Below are 19,668 nucleotides of genomic sequence, written 5' to 3' on the forward strand. Positions count from 1 at the left end.
TTTCTCCTATTAACTACAGAGGCTACAAGAGGAGCAGGGAGGCTATAAGGGGGTTTTGAACCTTGCGAGTGCCATCCTACTTAGGAGCAGAGACCGGCATTAAAAAAAAGAAAACAACCACCACATCAGCCCACCAGTGGTCAAAACTCACCAGCTGATGCCGCTTACAAACAAAGTGCTGTGTTTTTCTGCGTGAGTAAAGACAACACAACACCGTGGCCATGTGCATAGTGATACTCCTGGTCCAAACTATAGCAGCTTTTGAGTATAGGAACATTCCTGAAAAAGGGCCAAACTAAATAAGTTTTACAGCAGATTCTCTGGATCCACACATGCACGGTGCTCCGTCCAGCTGACACAACATGGGGTCAGAGATGAAAAGAGGATGGGGTTCACCATGGATCAGGTCCACATGGCCTTCAAATGGGGCAACAAAACAGCACAGTGCAGCCGACCATGTAACCAGCGCAGGCATCCAGCACCCCCTGCCCCAGACACATCTCACACCCATGAAATCAAATTAGACACTCAACACTTGGGTCTCATACATGAAAAAGTCTACAATAATAGTTAAAACTACAAAATGGCACGTGCAGCTGTGCAACATATTGCTTTTCCCTTTTGTTTCTGCCTTTAAGCACTTTATCCGCTAAAGAACAAAACTAAAGCAAGATACAGAGATCATGGTCTTTATTTCCAAATGTTTCAAAGTGAGAATTAGCGAGATAAAATAATACCAAAAGGAACAATGGAAAAATTTGTTTTACAGTAGGCAGGGGGCCCAGCGGGCTCCCTCAGGGTGTGCTGCGTTTAAGCTGGTCCAGTTTGCGTCGCAGCATGTTGTAGTTGTCTCTGGTCCCAGGAGCCTCGGGGTCCAACTTTAGAGACAGCTCATAGTGTTTCTTTGCCAGCTCCAGCTTCCCCCAGCGATGATACAACACAGCTGAGGAAAAACAGAAACCTTTGAGCTGATTCTATTCATTCAGTGCATTCAATACAGGTAGGCTGCGAAATATTGCTTCTGCTAGCATGCATAGTAATTCTTTTTGTTTTTGAGCGCTCACAATCTCTCGGCAACACTAAAATATGTGACACAATCAAAACGGCAGTACCTAAATTGCCATGGCAACTAGCAGCATTTGGGTTGATCCGAAGGGCGTGAAGAAAGAAGCCCTCTGACTCCTGAGAAAAACATTTAAAAAAAAAGAAAAACGTACTGAATTATCTTTAGTAGTCAGTGAAATTTACCACTCCCGCCTTAGAGCAGACACAGAGAAGCCCGTGAGGAACAACACCTTTAACATGCATGAAAAATAATCTGAGTCTTTTTTTGTTTGTACTGTGTTGGACTGACCTTGTATTTCTGTAATTTCCCCAGGACGTTGGCCAGCGAAAACATGATCGTGTGGTCGTTGGGGAGGAGTCTCAGAGCCTCTCGGCCGATCAGCTCTGCTTGACCCAAGTTACCTCGAAGACACACCGGAAAATTACCAAAAATGTCAGACATTAATATTAAATGATGCTTAGAGCTGACCTACAGCTGCAGGAAACATGCTCAAATCTATTCTTAGTGTAATCTACACAACAAGGCAGACATTTTTGCCACAAAGATGGTTCAAATGATGGGAGATATTGTGAAAATGTTGCCTAAAATTAGTAGATTGTTAAAACCACAAACTCAAAGATACACTGCCAACAGCTACTATACAGAGCGTCTGTTTGCTTTATTTGTCAGCAGTATCTAGAGCAGAGTTTTTCCCTCTCCACACATGGAGGAGTGGTTTAGTCTCCTAATTAAGGTTGAACACAAGGCCCACTGGGTTATTGATCTCTGTCACAGATCTGTCTGATGTCTGGCCAGAAATGGAGAAAGAGAGACAGACAGAGAAACAGAGGGCGAGACAATGGCAGTCATGTCCTGAGTCATGGCCTGTGCCCTTCAGACACAGCTTGCCAACATGTGACTACATGTGTGACTGTGCGCGTCTGCCTGAATTTACACTGATTTGGTCTTTTGTTTGTGTAATGATCAAAACAAAAAAGGAGGGGTGAACACCAAAGAGAAAACAATATTCCCAATTCCTCACTATTTCAAAATGACACCTATTGTTCTTTTCTCTCTCCCTCTCTCTCTCTCTCTTTTTTTTTGTTTGGTGGGGAGCTGGGGAGATGGGTAGAATTATTTCTGTCAGATTTGGGGAACAAATGCGGTGGGGGAACTCTGAGGGGGCGCTGTTCTGGCTGTGCTTGCCCACGTTTGATCAGGAACATACTGGGCCCTGATTGGACAGTTCCAGTGCCCTCCTGGGAGACTCCGCCCTCACGGGAGCAGCTTCTGACAAAACGGCTCGAGCGTTTGGAAATCAGAGCATTCTCCACACGGCAGGGAAGAATGCCTTCAAAACTCACAACACAAAGCTTTAATACATAAATTTCAAGCATTGCTGATTCCTGCTCTTCCGGTCTAATCTTGTTGGCCATTTAGATTTCCTGCTTTTCCAAAATAACAATGCTGTGTTTCTTGGCTGTTAATGCTGTGTAACAAGCTGCACCACACAACAGAGTGTTCTTTGACAGTAAAATCACTCATAAATTCACCTATATATGAAAAAAATGGGTGAATATAAAAATTATCCATTGTTTTTTTTTCTAATACGAACACCAAAAGAAAACATGAAAGTAATTGCTCTTTAGCGTTTGGTGACGTTTGTGTATTAAAAGATGGTTGTGTATGTGTGAGGAAGAGCATTTTGTTGCTACCAGTATTATCCAGCAGAATGACCATGTTGTTCCAAGCCAGACTGTGGTCAGGTTTTAGCACAGTTGCATTCCTCCAAGCATTCAGGGCATCAACGTGTCTGTTCTGGTCAGCATACTGTCATCAAAAAGAGATTAATGGTGTTAGAAAATTATTTCTCAACCTACAAAATAGAAATAGGCTTTTCCATTTATATTTGGAGTAAATGTAGGATCTTAAGTGTAGAGGAGCTCCATTAAAATCTGACTATAACCCTTATTTTTGTTTGCACATCATCTCTTATTTATTTTACCACAACAACTCGCGCACAGTATTTACATCCTCACCAAGCGTCCCAGGTTGTAGTAGCAGTCTGGGTACTTTCTCCGGAAGCGGATGGCGTTCCAGTAGCTTTGCTCTGCTTTCTCAAACTTCTGCAGGCTGTTCTGAACTATACCCAGATTCATCCAAGCTGCAGCAAAGTCAGGCCTGCACAGATGTAAAAAAAAAAAACCCAAAAAACATAATTCTCAAAAACAAACCATATTTTTAGTTGAAATCTGTCAAAGAAATGACAGTTTTTGCATATTGAGTGGTGTATTCTTTTGTTTTGGGCAACATACTGAATAGAAACAGCTTTCGACAACAGCTGCTCAGCCTCGACGAGCTCATTCTTCTCCTTCAGGATATTCCCCAGGTTGTTCATTGCATGGACGTAGGTAGGATGTAACCTGAAAGCCATAACAATTATTGCAACATAACAAGTCAACTTCTTGTTTATTTGTTAGAAGGTAATAAGATTAACCATTGCTTGTGAGGAGACACACCTGACTGCTTCTCTGTAATAACTGACGGCTGCGGAAGTGTTCCCTTTGTCAGCCAGGTTCTTTCCTACATTGTAATGCACCTGAGGAAATCCGTCATCAACACAGAAGGCATCAGGATGTGGCTTAACGTGTGTGACTGTCATTTATTTTTAAACCAAAAGAATTTACTGACACATACTGTAGAGATGCAGGAAACCACAAAAGATTCTAACCTTGGCATTGAGCGGACAAACAGTCAGGGCACTGGAGAAGAGACTTTGTTCTGACCGCCACTGATGGCTGCGGAGAGCACAGCGGACGACATACACACATAACAGCGCCAGCACCATGACACACAGCAACCTCTGGAAAAAGAAAATTAACAGAGACATTGCACAGCCATGTAAGGTAAACCATCAAAACACCGAACTTGAAAATAAATTATCCGCAGCACTGAGTTAATAGCCCACAAATGTATCTCTGTAACTTGTGGACATCGCCTGCTGGCATCATCCTTTTATAGGTAAGTCATTAGCCTTTCTCATGTATGTCCCTGCTCTGCATCTCTGAATCATCAAAGCTGCATAAACAGTTGGTTGGATAAAAGAGTTTAAAATCCGACCTGGTAACTTTAGATAAATCACCGTGTTAAATTTTTACTGGAAAAACTGTTCAAGGCGTAGTATCTTTTACTTTAGTGTGACCTTTTATTGTACAGTTTAACCCTACCCTGTGTTTGGACCAGCAGCAGAAGCAGTGTCCTAGGGAGTAGGCCAGCAGTAGACAGTAGCCAGCCGAAGACAGGTAGAGCACTCTCTCAGCAATGACAAAGCCCACTCTGAAAAAAATGTTACAGGCCGGCAGAAAAGGGACCACCAGCAGCACCAGGCCCAACGTCAGTGTCCTGGTAGATGGAGAAAAAGGCAACAGAATGCCAAAAGATTACACACACACGTACATGACAGTTTAAAAAATAAAATAAAAAATCAAGTTTAATACTTGGACTGAGCAATAAAAAGATAGCATTATGTCCCAATGACACATTGGTAATGACATAACAGCAATAAGGAAATTACTAGGTATGGCAGAAAAGTTCCAGGACTGGTGTCACAAAAGACATATTTCAAACCCATACTACAAGTTTTCCCCTTCAGACGATCCTGAGATCCTGCACCGTTTGCTTTGTTCAGTGCGCGAGAAGAGGCGAGAGTTGTGACAGGACAAGTCGTGGCTGCTTCACCATGACAACACGCCTGCTTACAACGCACTGAGCATCCGACAGTTCCTGGCTGAGAAGAACATCACCGTGCTGGAGCAACCTCCCTACTCACCCCACCTGGTTCTGGTGGATTTTTTCCTTTTCCCCAAGCTCAAGGGGGTCATCAAAGGGACCTGTTTTGAAGATGTGGATGACATCAAGATGGCTGTGACGACGGAGCTGCAGAGGATCCTGGAAGAATCCTTCCAGGAGTGCATGGCGGCGTGAAGGCAGAGAAGGCTGGGGAAGTGTGTTAAGACTCCAGGGAGATTATTTCGAAGGGGGAAACTTGTAGTTTGTAGCTTGGATTTGAAATAGGGGAGACCAGGGATGGTTGTAACAAAGGGATAGTTCTAACACTCTCAGTTTGACTAGTCAGAAATGAGCTGTGGTGAGGCCATCAATACAGTCCATGCCCACTTACAAACTGAGCTCACAGGTGAAGCCTCATGTCTCCAAGTTGAAAACTGTCTGTTTTGGAGCCAAAAAACAATTTTTCAAGTAAGAAAGTAAAAAGTTTCATCACAAATATTTTTTGCATCGTGCCCACTGTGTTGTAGATACAATTGTTTCACCTACATAAGATCAAGTAGGAGTTCTCTAGTTTAATTTGATGTGTTGCATTAGTGCTAGCTTTTAAGCTAAATGCTAAAAACATTTAGCTTTTTAATGGCTGCCTGACATTGGGAGGGTTGTAACTGTTCTTCAACCCTTCCCCTTATGTTGACGTTTTGTACTGGTCTCCTGTTCAAAAGTGGTTTGTTGGTTGTTCCACAGAACTCCAAGTCTTCAAATGCTTTTACACATTAACCTGTTTCAGACTACAAAACAAAAATGTGAGATCTCTAGCACAAAAATCCACTGAGTTACACTTGCTCAAACAAAAAATGTTACATCATTCCCGGTCTCCCCTATATCTTTTGTGACACCAGTCCTGGAACTTTTCTGACACACCTCGTTTTCCAAAGAATATGCTCAAAACGAAAACACAGGTTTGGTTTTCTGAACACACCCAAAGCGTGCTCCCTCCCTGGCTCATGAACAGCCAATCATACCTTGAAAATGGAGCCCCTTTGCCCTCTGCTGCATCCTCTATTAGCCCCTGTGTACCCAACCAGCTTCACTTCAGTGATGCACTACTGGTGGTCAACATCCGGTAAAAGCCAGTCCTAGCCAACCACTTGAAACCTTACTCTCAGTGCAGTGCAGCAACCTGTGCCCAACATTTCTAAATCACTTGTACACATATTGTACCAGTTTTTTTGTCAAGTTCAACAGCTGCTTTTAAGCGTGTTTATTTTGTGCATGCTTGCTGGTGTTACTATTAAGGACAGCTTACCTCGAAGTTGATTTTACTTGCTTTCTATATTTAATATGTTTCAAAGTGAGATCATTCCTTTGTACTTAACCTATTTATTAATATTCTAATTTGTGTGTGTAACTTGATATATTTGTGTTTATGACAATTGATAAATAAAGGGGTTACATTGAAATTAGGGTTGTTAAACTCCAAATAAATCTTTACTCTGCTGCTCTACTAAAAATGGGGCATCTAAAATGATGAAAAATTATCAGTATTGACCGATGTAAAACATTTTATCATGATATATTTTGTAGCTAAAGCCCTGTTTGACACTGTAAAGAGATTAGGTTTGAGCTTAAGAAATCTAGGCTCAATGGATGGATGAAAAAAGCATCCAAAACTCAGAGTACTTTCCCTATAAACCACCACACACAACCTGTTTCTAACCAACAGAGAAGTTCTCTAACAGCGAATGAGAAGTGGTGCTCTGGTCACACTGCAGTGGATGAAATTTAATTTCATAATCAAGTGGAAGTCTAGAGAGGCCAACATGTTCTTCATTTCATCTCGAGATAGTATGAGATGGCTGTGCTTGCTTACCTCCTTCTCTGGCTGTCCTGCGAGCATAAGGCTTGGCTTATCAAGCCTATCAGGATGCACCAGAGCAGCAGCAGCCACACCATCCTCCAATCAGTGGCTGACTTAATGAGAGGCACACAGCCCATGGACCAATCAAAACACAGCCACCAGGGACACAGCAGCAGCCAGGCATTAAGAGAGTAGTAGTAATTATAGTTCACTATCTGCCAATCAAAAGGAAACAGGATGGGGCCAGAATGGGAGAGAATACGGAAAGATGAGGGAAGAACAGCATTAAAAATTCAGAATCACATATACTGTTGATATAAAATTGTGCATAAGAATAATGCATGCATACATGTTGTGTCTCCAATTAAATTAACTCCATAAACAAATCTTACTCACTCTAAGAAATATATTTTCTGCAAAAGAGGCAGGGTTGTCTACTTCAGTGAATGCTGGTGGTCCGGTCCCCATTATCCTCCAGCGTGCATAGAGCATTAAGAGCCCTCCAAGACCCATAAGAGTCAATCGTGTCAGCAATCCCATTCGGAATATCTCACTTATCTATCATAAAAATATGAACACGTGACTGACAATTAATGCTTGTTAGTTCCTTTAAGTACTGTCACATCTGTAACATACTGAAAATCATACTGCTTTACATATAAAATGTATGTGATGTGACATTAATCATATAAGGGAGTGCATAATTTATGACAGAAAAGAGGGGGTGGGTACATAAAATGTAACTCACATCAAGTGGATTCTTCCTAAGGAGTAGCCTCTGGCTGAGTTCATACACATTAACATTACAGATCAGGAGGACATCAAAGGCTGCATTCACACCCTGAAGGAAAATACACAGAGAAGGAGGGAGAAATGGCATTTAAAATTTATATAGGTCAGCAACAAAATGGATCTTTACCTCTTTTCACAGATGAGAAAAACACGAGACTTTCAGACTTTTCATGTAAGCAAGAATTAAAAGAGGAGATACAATCAATTGTCATGTCTGTATAGAGTGTTTATCTTGTATCACTGATGAGATCTCTCTTTTTTACATTGCTACCACTGGATGTGATGAAATCATCAACTCTAAAAATGGCTTCGCAAAAAGACTTCATACCAAGACGGTGATGCCTTGTTCTTTACAAAGCATTGCTGCAGCACACAGCAAGAGGCTGACCACAACCCACTGGACAGAAAATCTGTCATCTCTGTCACTCCCTGAGAACACAAAGCCAAGACCAAGCCAGTTATAGACAGTGAAGACTTAAAATGTGCATGTTCAAACAGATGCATTTAAAAAACAGCAGCCTGATAATGTTTAAAGCTGGCAACATCTGTATAAGTACCTATGGACAGTCCTTTTTAAAGCACAGTATTGCTGTGTACTTAAAGAGTAATACTAGAAATAGATATCTACCTTTGTTAAAAGCTTTGCAGTAGGTGAGGAAAGACAGCTGGAAGAACAGAGCGCATAAAAGGTCTGCTCGACCCACAATGCCAGCCACCTTATTGAGATGAAGAGAGGAAATGAAGATAAGACACAACACATAAGGCACAAAAAAACAAGTTTATCCACCAAGTATGCTTTTAGAAACAGTGTTATCACATGCATCGTTTTGATTCACGTGTCCTATCATATTGTGTTTTGCATGGTGCATTCAGTTACAACTGGAAGCTTATGAAGAGAGGTAGGAAGAAACTCTCATTACCAGCGTGGCCCATTGGTGTGTGTGTTCTATACAGTGTGTGGGTACAGTATGGTTGGCATCCTGGGGTTGCCTGCTTTGATACATACAGCAGGTCTAAGGCAACAGTCTTCCTCCCTCCCACCCCCCCAGGTCTCACCCTGTCCTTGCCCTACATGATTAAAGAGAATGGAGAGGGGAAATTGCTGCCTTCCAGCCAAGCTTTACAGCAAAAACACATATGCTGGCTGGTCAATAAGCATCCCAACACAGCTAATAGTCAGGCCGTGCTACTGCACGCACCTTGGCCCTGCACTCCCAGCTGAGACGGGGCTTTTGTTCTTGGCATGGAACCACTGGATGTTTAGTAATAAAACCTCTGGACTTGTATGTCAAGATGCCATGGTACGCTGCTGTAGGGAGTCTATGTTGTTAGGAAAAGTTTGATTGTAGCCCAAAACCATAGCCAGTGAGCTGTGCAGGCCCACAACAGTAACTGTTGACCTGATCAACAATTTAGCAAATGACCCACGTCACGTTCAGAGATAAAACTGGAGCTGGCAAATGAGCTCCTGCATCAGGCTACAGTAGGAACAACTGACAATGTAAATATGTAAATGACAGGCTTGAATTTCAATATTCACAAGTTTAAGGATTTGAAATATTTGCTCTGTTTCCAAAAAATATTGACTCTTGGAGTGCCAAGTGCTGGATGAAAGAAAACAGTTCCAATTTTTGGCCCTTGTTCTGCATTTCTGCTGCTTGGTCAAACACTGCAAATATGGTGAAGCAGTGATCACAACTGCATTTGTATTCACCGTCATCTGAATAATTTCGGGGTCTCTTCACACAGTTTCCCTTACTTTTGAAAAAACTATTATAAGGATAGTTGGAAAGAAATGTGTGAGTATGTACAGGCAAGGTTGTCTACGAGCAATAGCTGCACCTTTCGTTACATTGTCATACTGGACAATGCAAGGCTTTGTCGTACTGTACAGCACAGTTTCAATATGATCTTCTAAGCACATCCAAAACTATCAAACTTTTATCTTATACTTATCATTCCTCAATAAACAAGGCTTTTATTTTCTTTAAACTTTACATTATCATAGAGTTTCAAGTTTGCATCTTCTTTTGATGAATAATGTTTCAATCAATCAATGCATCCAAGTCATGAATAAAAAACATACATATGAATCAGTATGCACTGCACTAATCCCTATCAAAATATTCACTTCTATGTACGATTCCTACACCGTAAAACCATACGGACTTGACATCATAGTATATTTCTGACATTAATTTGCATAGGAGCATTGTATTGCACTAAATAAACACTTAACAGAATGAACTCTACTTACACTCTCTGTATGAACTGGGTGTGCTGCAAAGAAGACGGCAGCAAGCAGAGAGGTCTTGGGAGCATGGTTCAGTATCCTGCCCTTCTCATCATAAGCCAACCCACCAATCAGTATAGCAAACACGTCGATCATAAGGGCAGATATGACAGCATGGAGGAGGATGTTCAGCACATGGAAGCCAACAGGATGCAGGCCTCCTGCTACGAGGTAGTTGAGCCTGCAACAGCAAGAGAGGGAAAACCCTGGGGCTAAATGTATGGCAGGTGTAGAGGAGTACAGACAAGTACATACAGAATCTGTGAGGGGGGGCGGAAGCTATTATTAAGCCTAATTTGACATGATAATGCCACTGGCAAATGTTGAAAAAGACTTTATCAGGCATTGTGTGTTATCCACATAGCCAGGGTCATCAATAACTAGTCTGGTATACTGCTACGTATAGTAAACACAAAGACACAGCCAGCTATCCTGAGGCTATGTCACACTGACACATTTTGTTTACAACACATAACATTTACACCTAGTGTGCAACTACGCTGAACCTCATAAATGGAGAGTTGTTTTTAAACTGTCTGACCCAGTTTTAGTTTGATAACCCTGGGGTTGCACTTTAGTCCAGACTGGCAGAAGCTGAGACATTTGTAAAGCAATAAAGCAGACACCCACATCTGCATTTTGATTGGATCTCATCAGTCACTTCCTTGTGTGATTTTTCACTCCCCTGTTACATGGCCTTATTCCGGAAAAAGACAAAGCCATCTGCCTTGACTACTGGTGGTTAATTCAAAATGAATAATGAACTACAGAAGTTTATTGCTATGCTGTCTATGATAGTAGCTGTTCTGTTTTTCTGGAAATCTCTGCTCTTACTTTTTGCCATTGCTGTTCCTGAAGCAAATTGTTTTTTTGTTGTTTTTTTCTTCAAAAAGGGATCTGGCAGGTCCCATTTTCAGATCAGACAGTTAAAAAACAAATTGCAGTTCTGAGGATTTATCAGTAACCAGAAAAACTGAGTCAAAAATGAAAGTAAAAGGACGATAAGGTGGGTTTTACAATACAAAATAAAGCAAAGCAAGACAAGACTGTCATGAGGATAATTTTCTAGTTGTTACTAACAAAGACGGAAATGAACTAGACTTCACTTTGATAAATGTGCAAAGTATTGCTATGCAACGGGGACAAATCTGACACCTGTAGGTTGAGGCAGCATGCCTGCTCCATTCTACCAGTTCAGTTTCCCTCAGAACAACAAGAAACTATTGGCAAATGTATGAAACGTGTACTTACTGCCCTAGAATGACTAATTCCTATGAATGTAATTGTAAATCTGCTGCACCATTACCAAGAAGTGGAAGAAACACACATTGCATTAGCGAGTGGTAATAAAATCCAAAATCCAGCAGGAGTGACATTAAGAAAACAGTCCCATACGTGGCTCTACTTCATAGTATTTTCTTCAGCTAAGAAACAAGCCCTTTGCTTCATGCTTACACCAGCATACACATTCCCAGTGCATGTGATATTCATTTTCAGGCGTGTCCGTAACAATGGAGGTTATTTCTGAAATGCTGCTAAAATCTAACCTGGTCATGGTTTGTTTCTTAATCAATAATCCCATTCTAAAATGAAAATGTACTAGTGCAGATGAAACCTGAAGTACAAAAACATAGACAAAACAAAAAAGTAGAATGATCTTTCTTCAGCCAAGTCATTACTGTCATTAAATTACTGACAGCAGCTATGTTGTGGTGTCATGTGGCAATAATTTAACACTAGTGTGTGAGTTCAGACAGTGAGTAGGAGCCCTTACCTAAATGTAAGGACAGTGAGAGGTCGGTAGGATTTATGACTGGAGTTGCTACTCAGGTTGCTTCCCCAGAAGTCATTGCTCCAGATGTTGTTCAGGGGTGTCGTTGGTCTCAAGTCCTGCAACACAAACACGAAACATCCAGAAACACTGACAACTGGGGGACAACGTTTGATGCGGCACATGCAGTGCAATAAAGTAAACCATTTTTGTAACACAAAAGGAAATGTACTTTATTTTGCAGTCGTTTTTCTATAGGTGGTAGTCATACTATTGGAGGGGAAAAGGAAAATCACCTTATTGTTGACAATTGCTTCAGAATCATCAAACACAAACTCCCCATCATAACTGTTAATGAAGCACAGGAGTGCCACCAGAGCGACAGTGACCTTGGCCTGGATTGGAGCGAGCTTTGGCAGGGGTATATGATGATCCCAGTATACTTCAGTCAATGCCATATTGCAACGGGTCTTTGGTCATTCTGCACCATTGTCTAGTCTCTGAGAAGAGAATTGTTGCAGACAGAGGCATGCAATGTTAGATGTTAAATATGTATCCAAATGATGGGTTGCAACTACAGACAGTCATTAGGACATATTTTAAATCACACAGAGGATTCATACCTTATCTTTTCAGAGACATGATGAGAGAGGTCACCCTGTCTTGTGTAACCCCATGTTAGCTTCTCTGCCGGCTAGCTAACGAGTAAACTCACTGAAAGAAACAACAATCATGCCTACACACAAACGCAGCGCTAAATCCTGCACTTCGTTGTAGAGCTCAGATAATTACGGTGTTACTGTCACAACAAGGCGGAAGGTGAAGGGTACCTTATGTTTAGCATGCTAATGATGCTTAACATTAGCATGTCCTGTTTAGCGGGTTCTATTCCCGTTATTACACAGCAAAAAAGTGACACACGCACGGACGTAGCGACGGAGGTATTAGTCGCTGTCAGTTTCAAATATTTAGCCAAAAAGTGAAGGTTTTCAGTGACACAAGTCAGTCCTGGCGAGGTACAAACGGAGAATTCGCGGCTGTAAACAAATATACACGCTCCGGCTCACACACTTCCTGTCCGGCGTCAATGTCACATGTTCAGTTTCAGCCAATAGGTGCAGCTGAATGAATGACACGCTGTTGAGAGGATGGACGTGGAATGAGCTCTTAAAGGCTAAACACAAAGTCATTTTAATTTCCTTTCAGCTAAAAAAACATATACCGACTAACAGTTATTTTTCTGAGGTAGACTACTCTGTAGACTACTGTAAAGCTCTTCAGTCCCTTTCTTTTCCAAGTTCCCCCTTAATATGTGGAGTTATTCAAACTACAAGTTTATACATGTTGACACATTAAAAAATATTAAAAGTGTTTTAAAGGCAAAAAAAAGAAGAAGAAAGTGAAAGTTAAAATATAGAACAATCAAATAAAATTAATTAAAAATAGATAAATTCAAACTGGTACACAAGTTGAATGAAGTATAACTTTTTTTAAATAATAAAAAGAATGACAATAACTGCAGAAAAAGACAAGGTGAGAGAAGTTTTTTTTTTTTAAATTAATGAATTAATTAATTTGTAGATTTATTTCTTAAGATTAGGAAAAAGATCATGCATGGTCCACTCTCCATAGAAGACCCTGACAGTCAGAGCAGTCGAATAACCTTTCACTGTGCCTTCAATAACTCAAAATGATTCTTTAGATTTTTTTTTAAATTATTATTTTTTATCTTTGATTTTGAATTATTACGTTTGCTTTGCATCACAGATTAAATGTCGATAATACAATCGCAAAAACATCACGAAAATGCAATGTTGATTCAACGGCAATTTTTCAACGTTCAAACTGTGTCAGTTGTACATGTTGATTCAAAATGGATTTTTCAAGCTCAACTGTATAGCAGTTTTTCTTACCATAAATGTAATGTTTCATCAACAACTTTTGCTAGTCCCTTTTCAATGTGGCCACCGCCCTGCAGGCTCAGGTATGGGAAAACAGACTGGATCCTCACAGTGCAACACCTCACAATTGTTAGATTAGGAGAAAAGTATCCAGGTGCTGCCATGAACAACTCCTCCAGTCTCACTCAGGTTTCAAGTGGCTACCACATCCAACCCTGCCAGACACAGACAAAGGTGTGTTCAGGACCACCTGTCTTCTCAAACAGAAGCACTGGCTTGGTAATTCAAGAGACCTGGCAAACATAGGCTGTGCTGTCCATTTAGGAAAACACATATCACATATGTTACATTAAGAAAAGCATTGGTGTAAAAACAATAAAAGCATTGATGGTCTATTCTATTTAGCTCCTTCAGTTTCAAGATACAAATATTGTTTATATCTGTTAAGTTCTCCTGCCTTCTTCTAGGCTTTTTTTATTTCCTTTGTTTTTGGACAGATTTAATGGTGTAGCTTTTCAATGCAAAGGTTAGCCCTGGAATAGGCCTTGTTGTCCTCTTACCTTCACTTTCAGTTCTCACTTTCTGGAACAATCTCTGACATGTTGTTGTATCCAATCATTTGTTCTCAGTCCATCTTTCAGTTCTGCAAAGCAGTTAAAACATCAGGTCAGACATCATTGCAAGAGTGTCGAATGGCCTATCCAGCAATACAGCATTAAACAAAGCTGAAGTCTGTCCTTTGTCTGCGATTGATCAACTCCATCTTGAAGTTTACCACCTGCAAGGTCATACAGAGCATTGTTACCATACAACTAAAATGTCTTTTTTGTTGTTTTGGAAATGCAAATAATAGAGTGACTTATTTAACAAGTTGAAGGAATATTTAGGTCCGCATGGGGTGTAAAATAATAAGCAAAGTGTAATGCATGTCATGTGACTTAGAATAATATTCTATATAATATTTTGTGGAAGATATTTAGATATGGGCTGCAAGGTGGTGCAGTTGGTTAGCACTGTTGCCTCGCAGCAAGAAGGTTGCCGCAGAATCTTTCTGCGTGGAGTTTGCATGTTCTCCCCGTGCAGCGTGGGTTCTCTCCGGGTTCTCCGGCTTCCTCCCACAAGGTCCAAAAACATGTTGAGGTTAATTGATGATTCTAAATTGTCCATAGGTGTGAATGTGAGTGTGCTTGGTTGTCTGTCTCTAAGTGTAGCCCTGTGATAGACTGGCGACCTCTCCAGGGTGTCCCCTGCCTTCGCCCTAAGTCGGCTGGGATAGGCTCCAGCCCCCCCGCGACCCTCGTGAGGATTAAGCGGCGTATAGATGATGGATGGATATTTAGATATTTAAAAAAAAATAAACTTACATGAAATAAAACACTCTAACAACATAGACATTTTTCAGAAAAAAACAATCGTGCCAATGGCTCTGTAAGTAAAAAGCATGAATAAAAGTGTCTGGGGAATTACAAGGAAACGAGGAGCTGTGTTATTTGAAACACACAATTTTGCATATTTCTACCCTTTTGGGCATAGTCAGTGCAATCCCCGAACCTCCTATTTAGTGTTTTCAATTAATAACTTCATAAAAGATGGATGTCACCAAGTGGGCTGAACAAAGAGATCATGTCAAGCTATTCCTCAATGTAATTAAGAAAGTTTTTCTTCCATGTCAAAAGATGTGAATCGTGAGTGTGCATTGTCCATATTTTATCCTTCACTTGCACGGCATTAGCTCAAACTTTCTCTCTCTTTTGGAGTAGCACATTTGACTACTTTGGTACATGAGATAATAGAATATTGTATATATTTCTTTTTAAACACTGGTAATCTGTTGTCTGTCATAAAATTGCATTAGTATAAAGAAGTGGTAATGGAAAGATGAGTGTCTGTAAGAATTAGAGGTGCTGAGGTTGCGGAGAGGCCCATGGCCGGCTTTGGGATTTTGTGCTCCATTTCACCTGTCATTGCTTAGGAAAGACGAGGAATCTCCCTAATGGCCAGAGTCAGGGGCCCTGGGCGACGAGAGGGGGGAAAGATTGTCAGGGGCACATTCTCAGACCTATAAAATGGGTCTCAAGGATGGTTAGAGAACCAGACACTTATTCAGCAAGAAAGCACACATAATTAAGGCTATGCTTCAAAACATCACCCCTTGGATCGGCACAGACAATTTTTATGGGTGCTGCCACTTTGGCGAAGCTTCAGAGTTTGAAGCATGAAGACTGGTGAAAAGAATCACAGCCTACAGTATCTTCTCTGATATCTCCTCTCGCTACTAGACATGTTTAAATCAGTTCAGAGTGCTAGTATAATTCTCAATTTACTTCATTTTTTGATCTTACAAGCTCTCAGATGGATTTTTCCCATCTCACCACGAACGTAGATGGTTTGGTAGAAGCATTTAGTACCCCAAAAATTGCCTAATTACCACTACATGCAAAATGCATGAAGTATGGATTTCATCTCTGGGTTCTTCACCCATGTCAGTCAGTTGAAATTCATGTTATTAGCATCACTTCCAGAGAGATGTCCAGGGCGGGGCGGAGTGGATAATGAGGGGGGATGTCCCAGTACCACCAATGGAAGATCTGGTTTGCCCAAATGCAGGGAGACAGGGCTGCCAGTGGAGAACCTGTCAGGGAGGGTCCACTGTTTTTGTGATCACGCAGAAGGTGACAGACATTGATTGTGTGCAGTCTGACATAGAATCACAGCAGAGAGGAAAGGTCAGGGTCAAATGGCGTGAAAGTGAAGAAATGACTTAGCATCACGCAACGTCCTGAAATGAACGATGCAGCCTGCATGTGTTTTTCATCATTACCCGTTAATCATAGTTGGCACTGTTTTTCTTTTCTCTGATCACAGTGGGTGACATACAGTGATATTCTCCAAAGTCTTGCTTATTAACAAAATGTTTACTAATGACAAGCAAACTTTATATATGTAAGAACATGAATACTTATTGCAAAAATAGATACAACTATTTTTGCACACCGGAAAAAACTCTCTTGGGCTAATGTGTGTTTATCCCCTTTAGACCTCAGACATCAAATATATGTAATTTTTTTCAGACAATTAAAATTCAATATATTAAAATTCCACTCGCGCCTTGTTAATAAGTTGGGCGTAACTTACGAATCGATGCCAAGTTTTCGGTTGCTAGCGAGAATAAGGTGTGGCAGAAGTACAGAGACAAAGGAAAAGAAAAATAACAATGTCTGAGGAAGTTCAAGTACTTTTTAGAAAAGTTTGAGAGTCAAATAAAGCATCGTGCCCCACATCGTACAGACTCTGCGATAAACCCTTTCTTTGTTAACCTAGATTCTTATCTGTGCTCATAGACACCAGGAACAAAGCGATGTACTGCCTTTGAAATAGCCATAATAGAAAACTACAAAGTCTGCAAAAATATATATGCACCAACAACTTTATTAGGAACACCTTCACACCTTATTCATGCAACTATCCAATTACTCAATAATGTGGAAGCAGGTCTGTATCTGTAAAAAAACATACACATTCAGGTTAAAAGCAAGGAGAATTAATGTTTAAATCAAATGTCTGAATTGATAAAAACCCAATCGTCCCAAGAGTGAACATGGAAAAGTTGTAACCGTGAGGACAAATAACATCCAGTGAGTGGGAAGCATGCAGTTAGAAATGCTATGCTAAGGGGGAAGGTCAGAGGTGAATGACCAGACTTGTGACTCAGGTAACCTCTCTTTATAGCTGTAGTGAACCACAAAGCAAATAGATGACCAAAATATTGCATCATAGTTTGGTTGTTCTACACCAGCAGAATATACTGTACTTACAAACAGACATCTGAGGCTACAGTAGGCGTAAATTCACAAAAATGGATCAAAGCTTCTGCGCTAGTTTAGACATTTAAGTCAAGCTGCGATACTGTGTACACAGGATTCCTCCCAGTTAAGAAGGTCTATTTCAGCTACTGAATTCCCCATTTATCACTCTGCTCTGCATCCTAGCATTGCTGCCTACTGAGCCCCACCACCACGCCCAGCACTCCTCAATAGCTCTGTGCAAAAGTAGAGCAAAGATGTTAAACTGTAACTATGTCCTTTTTTTCCCCTTATTTTGATTTTCTTTATTGAAACGTATGCATTGTTTATGCATCTGCGATGGTAACCTCAACCTCTACACTGGGTTCAATGCTGATGGAGGTGATCTGCTTCACAATCTCAGATGGACTGTGCAGATCAATCAGCTGCTTATGGATCCTCATCTGGAAGCGATCCCAGGTTTTAGATCCTTCACCACAGGGAGTCTTTCTGGTGATACGCAGAGTCTTGGTTGGCGTGCGGATGGGTCCCTTCACCTTCAGGTTCTTCTCCTTAGCCCCACGGATCAGGTCAGCACAGACCTTCTCCAGAGATTTGACATTGGAGCTGGTGAAGGTGATAAAGATGTGGTGAATGCCAACCTCAGTCTCAGCATGTGCCTTGCCAGTGTCCTTAAAAGTCATTTTGATTATTCCTGACTGACTTATTCAGAAGAAATTCAAGCGAACAGTGGTGAACCAGGAACGGTCGCTACCAACGTAGTTAGCTCTTGGGGAAAAGAACGAGCAGAGGCCCACTTCCACGTGATCTACTCTTCATCTGGGTTTCCTGTAACTATGATGAAATCGCCATTAAATAAACTTTTCAGACGTGAGTTGTATGACTGTAGTGAACAGTTGAAGACATGGTATGGTCTGATGATTGTCAGTTTCTGGTAGGTTCAGACTTTTGCATACACAGCATAAATCAACGGATCCAACCATGGTTTTGGTGTGGTAGCACGAGAGGGTTCTTTAATATCAGTAAGCCATTATTTGAACACTATAGTCTATCTGAGTTTTGTTGCTGATCAAGTGCATCCCTTTATGACCACAACTTACCTCATTATCTTATAATAGCTATACTTCTAGCATAATGCATCCAGTCATGAAGCAAATGTTGTCTCAAACTAGCTTCATGAGCTCAGTGTTGCTTTGTGACTTCAACCAGACACCAGATCTGAATCCAATGAAACACTTTGGATGTGGTAAAGCAGGAGATTCACAGCACAAATGAACGGCTGACAAGTCTGCAGAAATGATGTGATGCAATCATGTGAACATGGACAAAAAAGACCTTCTTCACAGCAGACATTTTGACTTGTCATTGCAGGAAAAGTGCAGGTGGAACAAATTTCATTAACACTGGCTCAGTTCCTCTAAGTATCCCAGTAAGCCATGACAGTGAGCCAACATGCACAGCTGGAACTCCATCATTAATACACGTGTGCTTTTCCTGCAATGACAAGTCACAATGTCTGCTGTGATAAAGGTCTGTCTCAAAGGCATTTTCCAACATCTTATACCACAAAGCGTTGAGGCTGTTTTAGGACTAAAGGTAGACTTTAAGGCAGACTTTAAATACAGAAAATAAAGACATTCAAGACTCGTCTCTTTACCTTCCAGATTTTAACATGTTCATAATGGTTTGTATTTCCAGTGGGCATAAGTGTGTTTGAGCCCAGTTAGTAACATAAAATGTATTCCTTATGCTGAAATCTTTGTTTTCTTGTTAGTTCCTCAAAGCACGAACGATTCCTGATTTCTACATCCCCCCCTCCCCATTAAAGGCATTGGCCTCCAAAGTGTTCTTGGAAAACATTACTATTTTTGTCTGGGCAACAGAGGTGGAACAGACATCTACAACAAAGGTGAGTCAGATTTAATTGACTTTAAACCAGATACTGAGTCATCACTTGTCACACGCCCCATCTGAACCTCTTTAAAAGGCGCTCTTCACTCATTATTTTGATAAAACTGTAAGCCTCACCTTTTCCGATCAAACGTTTCTTAATATCACAATCCCCAAACTTATCCTTAAAGGCAGTACTGTATCGTTATACGCGTTTCATCTCCTCTAAACTTCTTGTAAGCGACTATTGATGTGATGAAGATGAACTGTCTCCTTTTGAAACGCTCACCTCAAAGGTGCTGAATCCAAATCTCTACACAATTGAGCCCGAGCCACCGGGACTTCTCGTGGAAAATCAAACGCCGTTTCAAGCACTTCCAAGCTCTTCATCAGTAGCTGCTGATGTTCAAGGCTCCTCTAAAGCTCCCCCTGCCAACCTGCATGTAAGAACTGCTAATTTGCTCACCTTTTGTCACTCACTTAGATATGCAGCACACAAAACCCACACACACATAAGCATGTGCAG

The 19,668-nt window shown here is 41.0% G+C and overlaps 1 protein-coding gene and 1 pseudogene across 2 annotated transcripts; both read right to left on the reverse strand.

The window, feature by feature from the left end:
• Window positions 1–673: 673 nt before the first annotated feature.
• Window positions 674–12,630, reverse strand: tmtc4 (transmembrane O-mannosyltransferase targeting cadherins 4). 2 transcript variants are annotated; one of them, XM_008282210.1, is made up of 18 exons: window positions 12,172–12,630; window positions 11,845–12,048; window positions 11,552–11,667; window positions 9,742–9,958; window positions 8,113–8,200; window positions 7,813–7,913; window positions 7,441–7,533; window positions 7,089–7,250; window positions 6,705–6,907; window positions 4,273–4,447; window positions 3,777–3,908; window positions 3,565–3,644; window positions 3,361–3,468; window positions 3,085–3,226; window positions 2,761–2,875; window positions 1,355–1,467; window positions 1,113–1,182; window positions 674–943 (listed from the first exon to the last, which is right to left on the reverse strand). In XM_008282210.1, the coding sequence occupies exons 2-18, from the start codon at window positions 12,004–12,006 to the stop codon at window positions 795–797; spliced, it is 2,226 nt and encodes a 741-aa protein (XP_008280432.1). In that variant the 5' UTR covers window positions 12,007–12,048; window positions 12,172–12,630; the 3' UTR covers window positions 674–794. The 2 variants fall into 2 exon arrangements, with proteins under 2 accessions (XP_008280432.1, XP_008280439.1); XM_008282217.1 differs by lacking the exons at window positions 7,813–7,913; window positions 8,113–8,200.
• Window positions 12,631–17,541: 4,911 nt separating this feature from the next.
• LOC103357585 (40S ribosomal protein S20 pseudogene) lies at window positions 17,542–18,020 on the reverse strand (annotated as a pseudogene).
• Window positions 18,021–19,668: the final 1,648 nt, after the last annotated feature.

This window comes from Stegastes partitus, unplaced genomic scaffold, assembly GCF_000690725.1.
Source record: "Stegastes partitus isolate 25-593 unplaced genomic scaffold, Stegastes_partitus-1.0.2 Scaffold7, whole genome shotgun sequence".
NCBI lineage: Eukaryota > Metazoa > Chordata > Actinopteri > Pomacentridae > Stegastes > Stegastes partitus.

What these genes read in the sequence shown, in the direction of transcription:
- tmtc4 (XM_008282210.1), bottom strand. Translation starts at nt 12,006, where the DNA reads ATGGCATTGACTGAAGTATACTGGGATCATCATATACCCCTGCCAAAG. An exon ending in AACAAGGCATCACCGTCTTG is followed by an intron (nt 7,534 to 7,812) that starts GTATGAAGTCTT and finishes ATTTTCCTTCAG; the next exon opens with GGTGTGAATGCAGCCTTTGA. An exon ending in CAGGACAGCCAGAGAAGGAG is followed by an intron (nt 4,448 to 6,704) that starts GTAAGCAAGCAC and finishes TCCATCTACCAG; the next exon opens with GACACTGACGTTGGGCCTGG.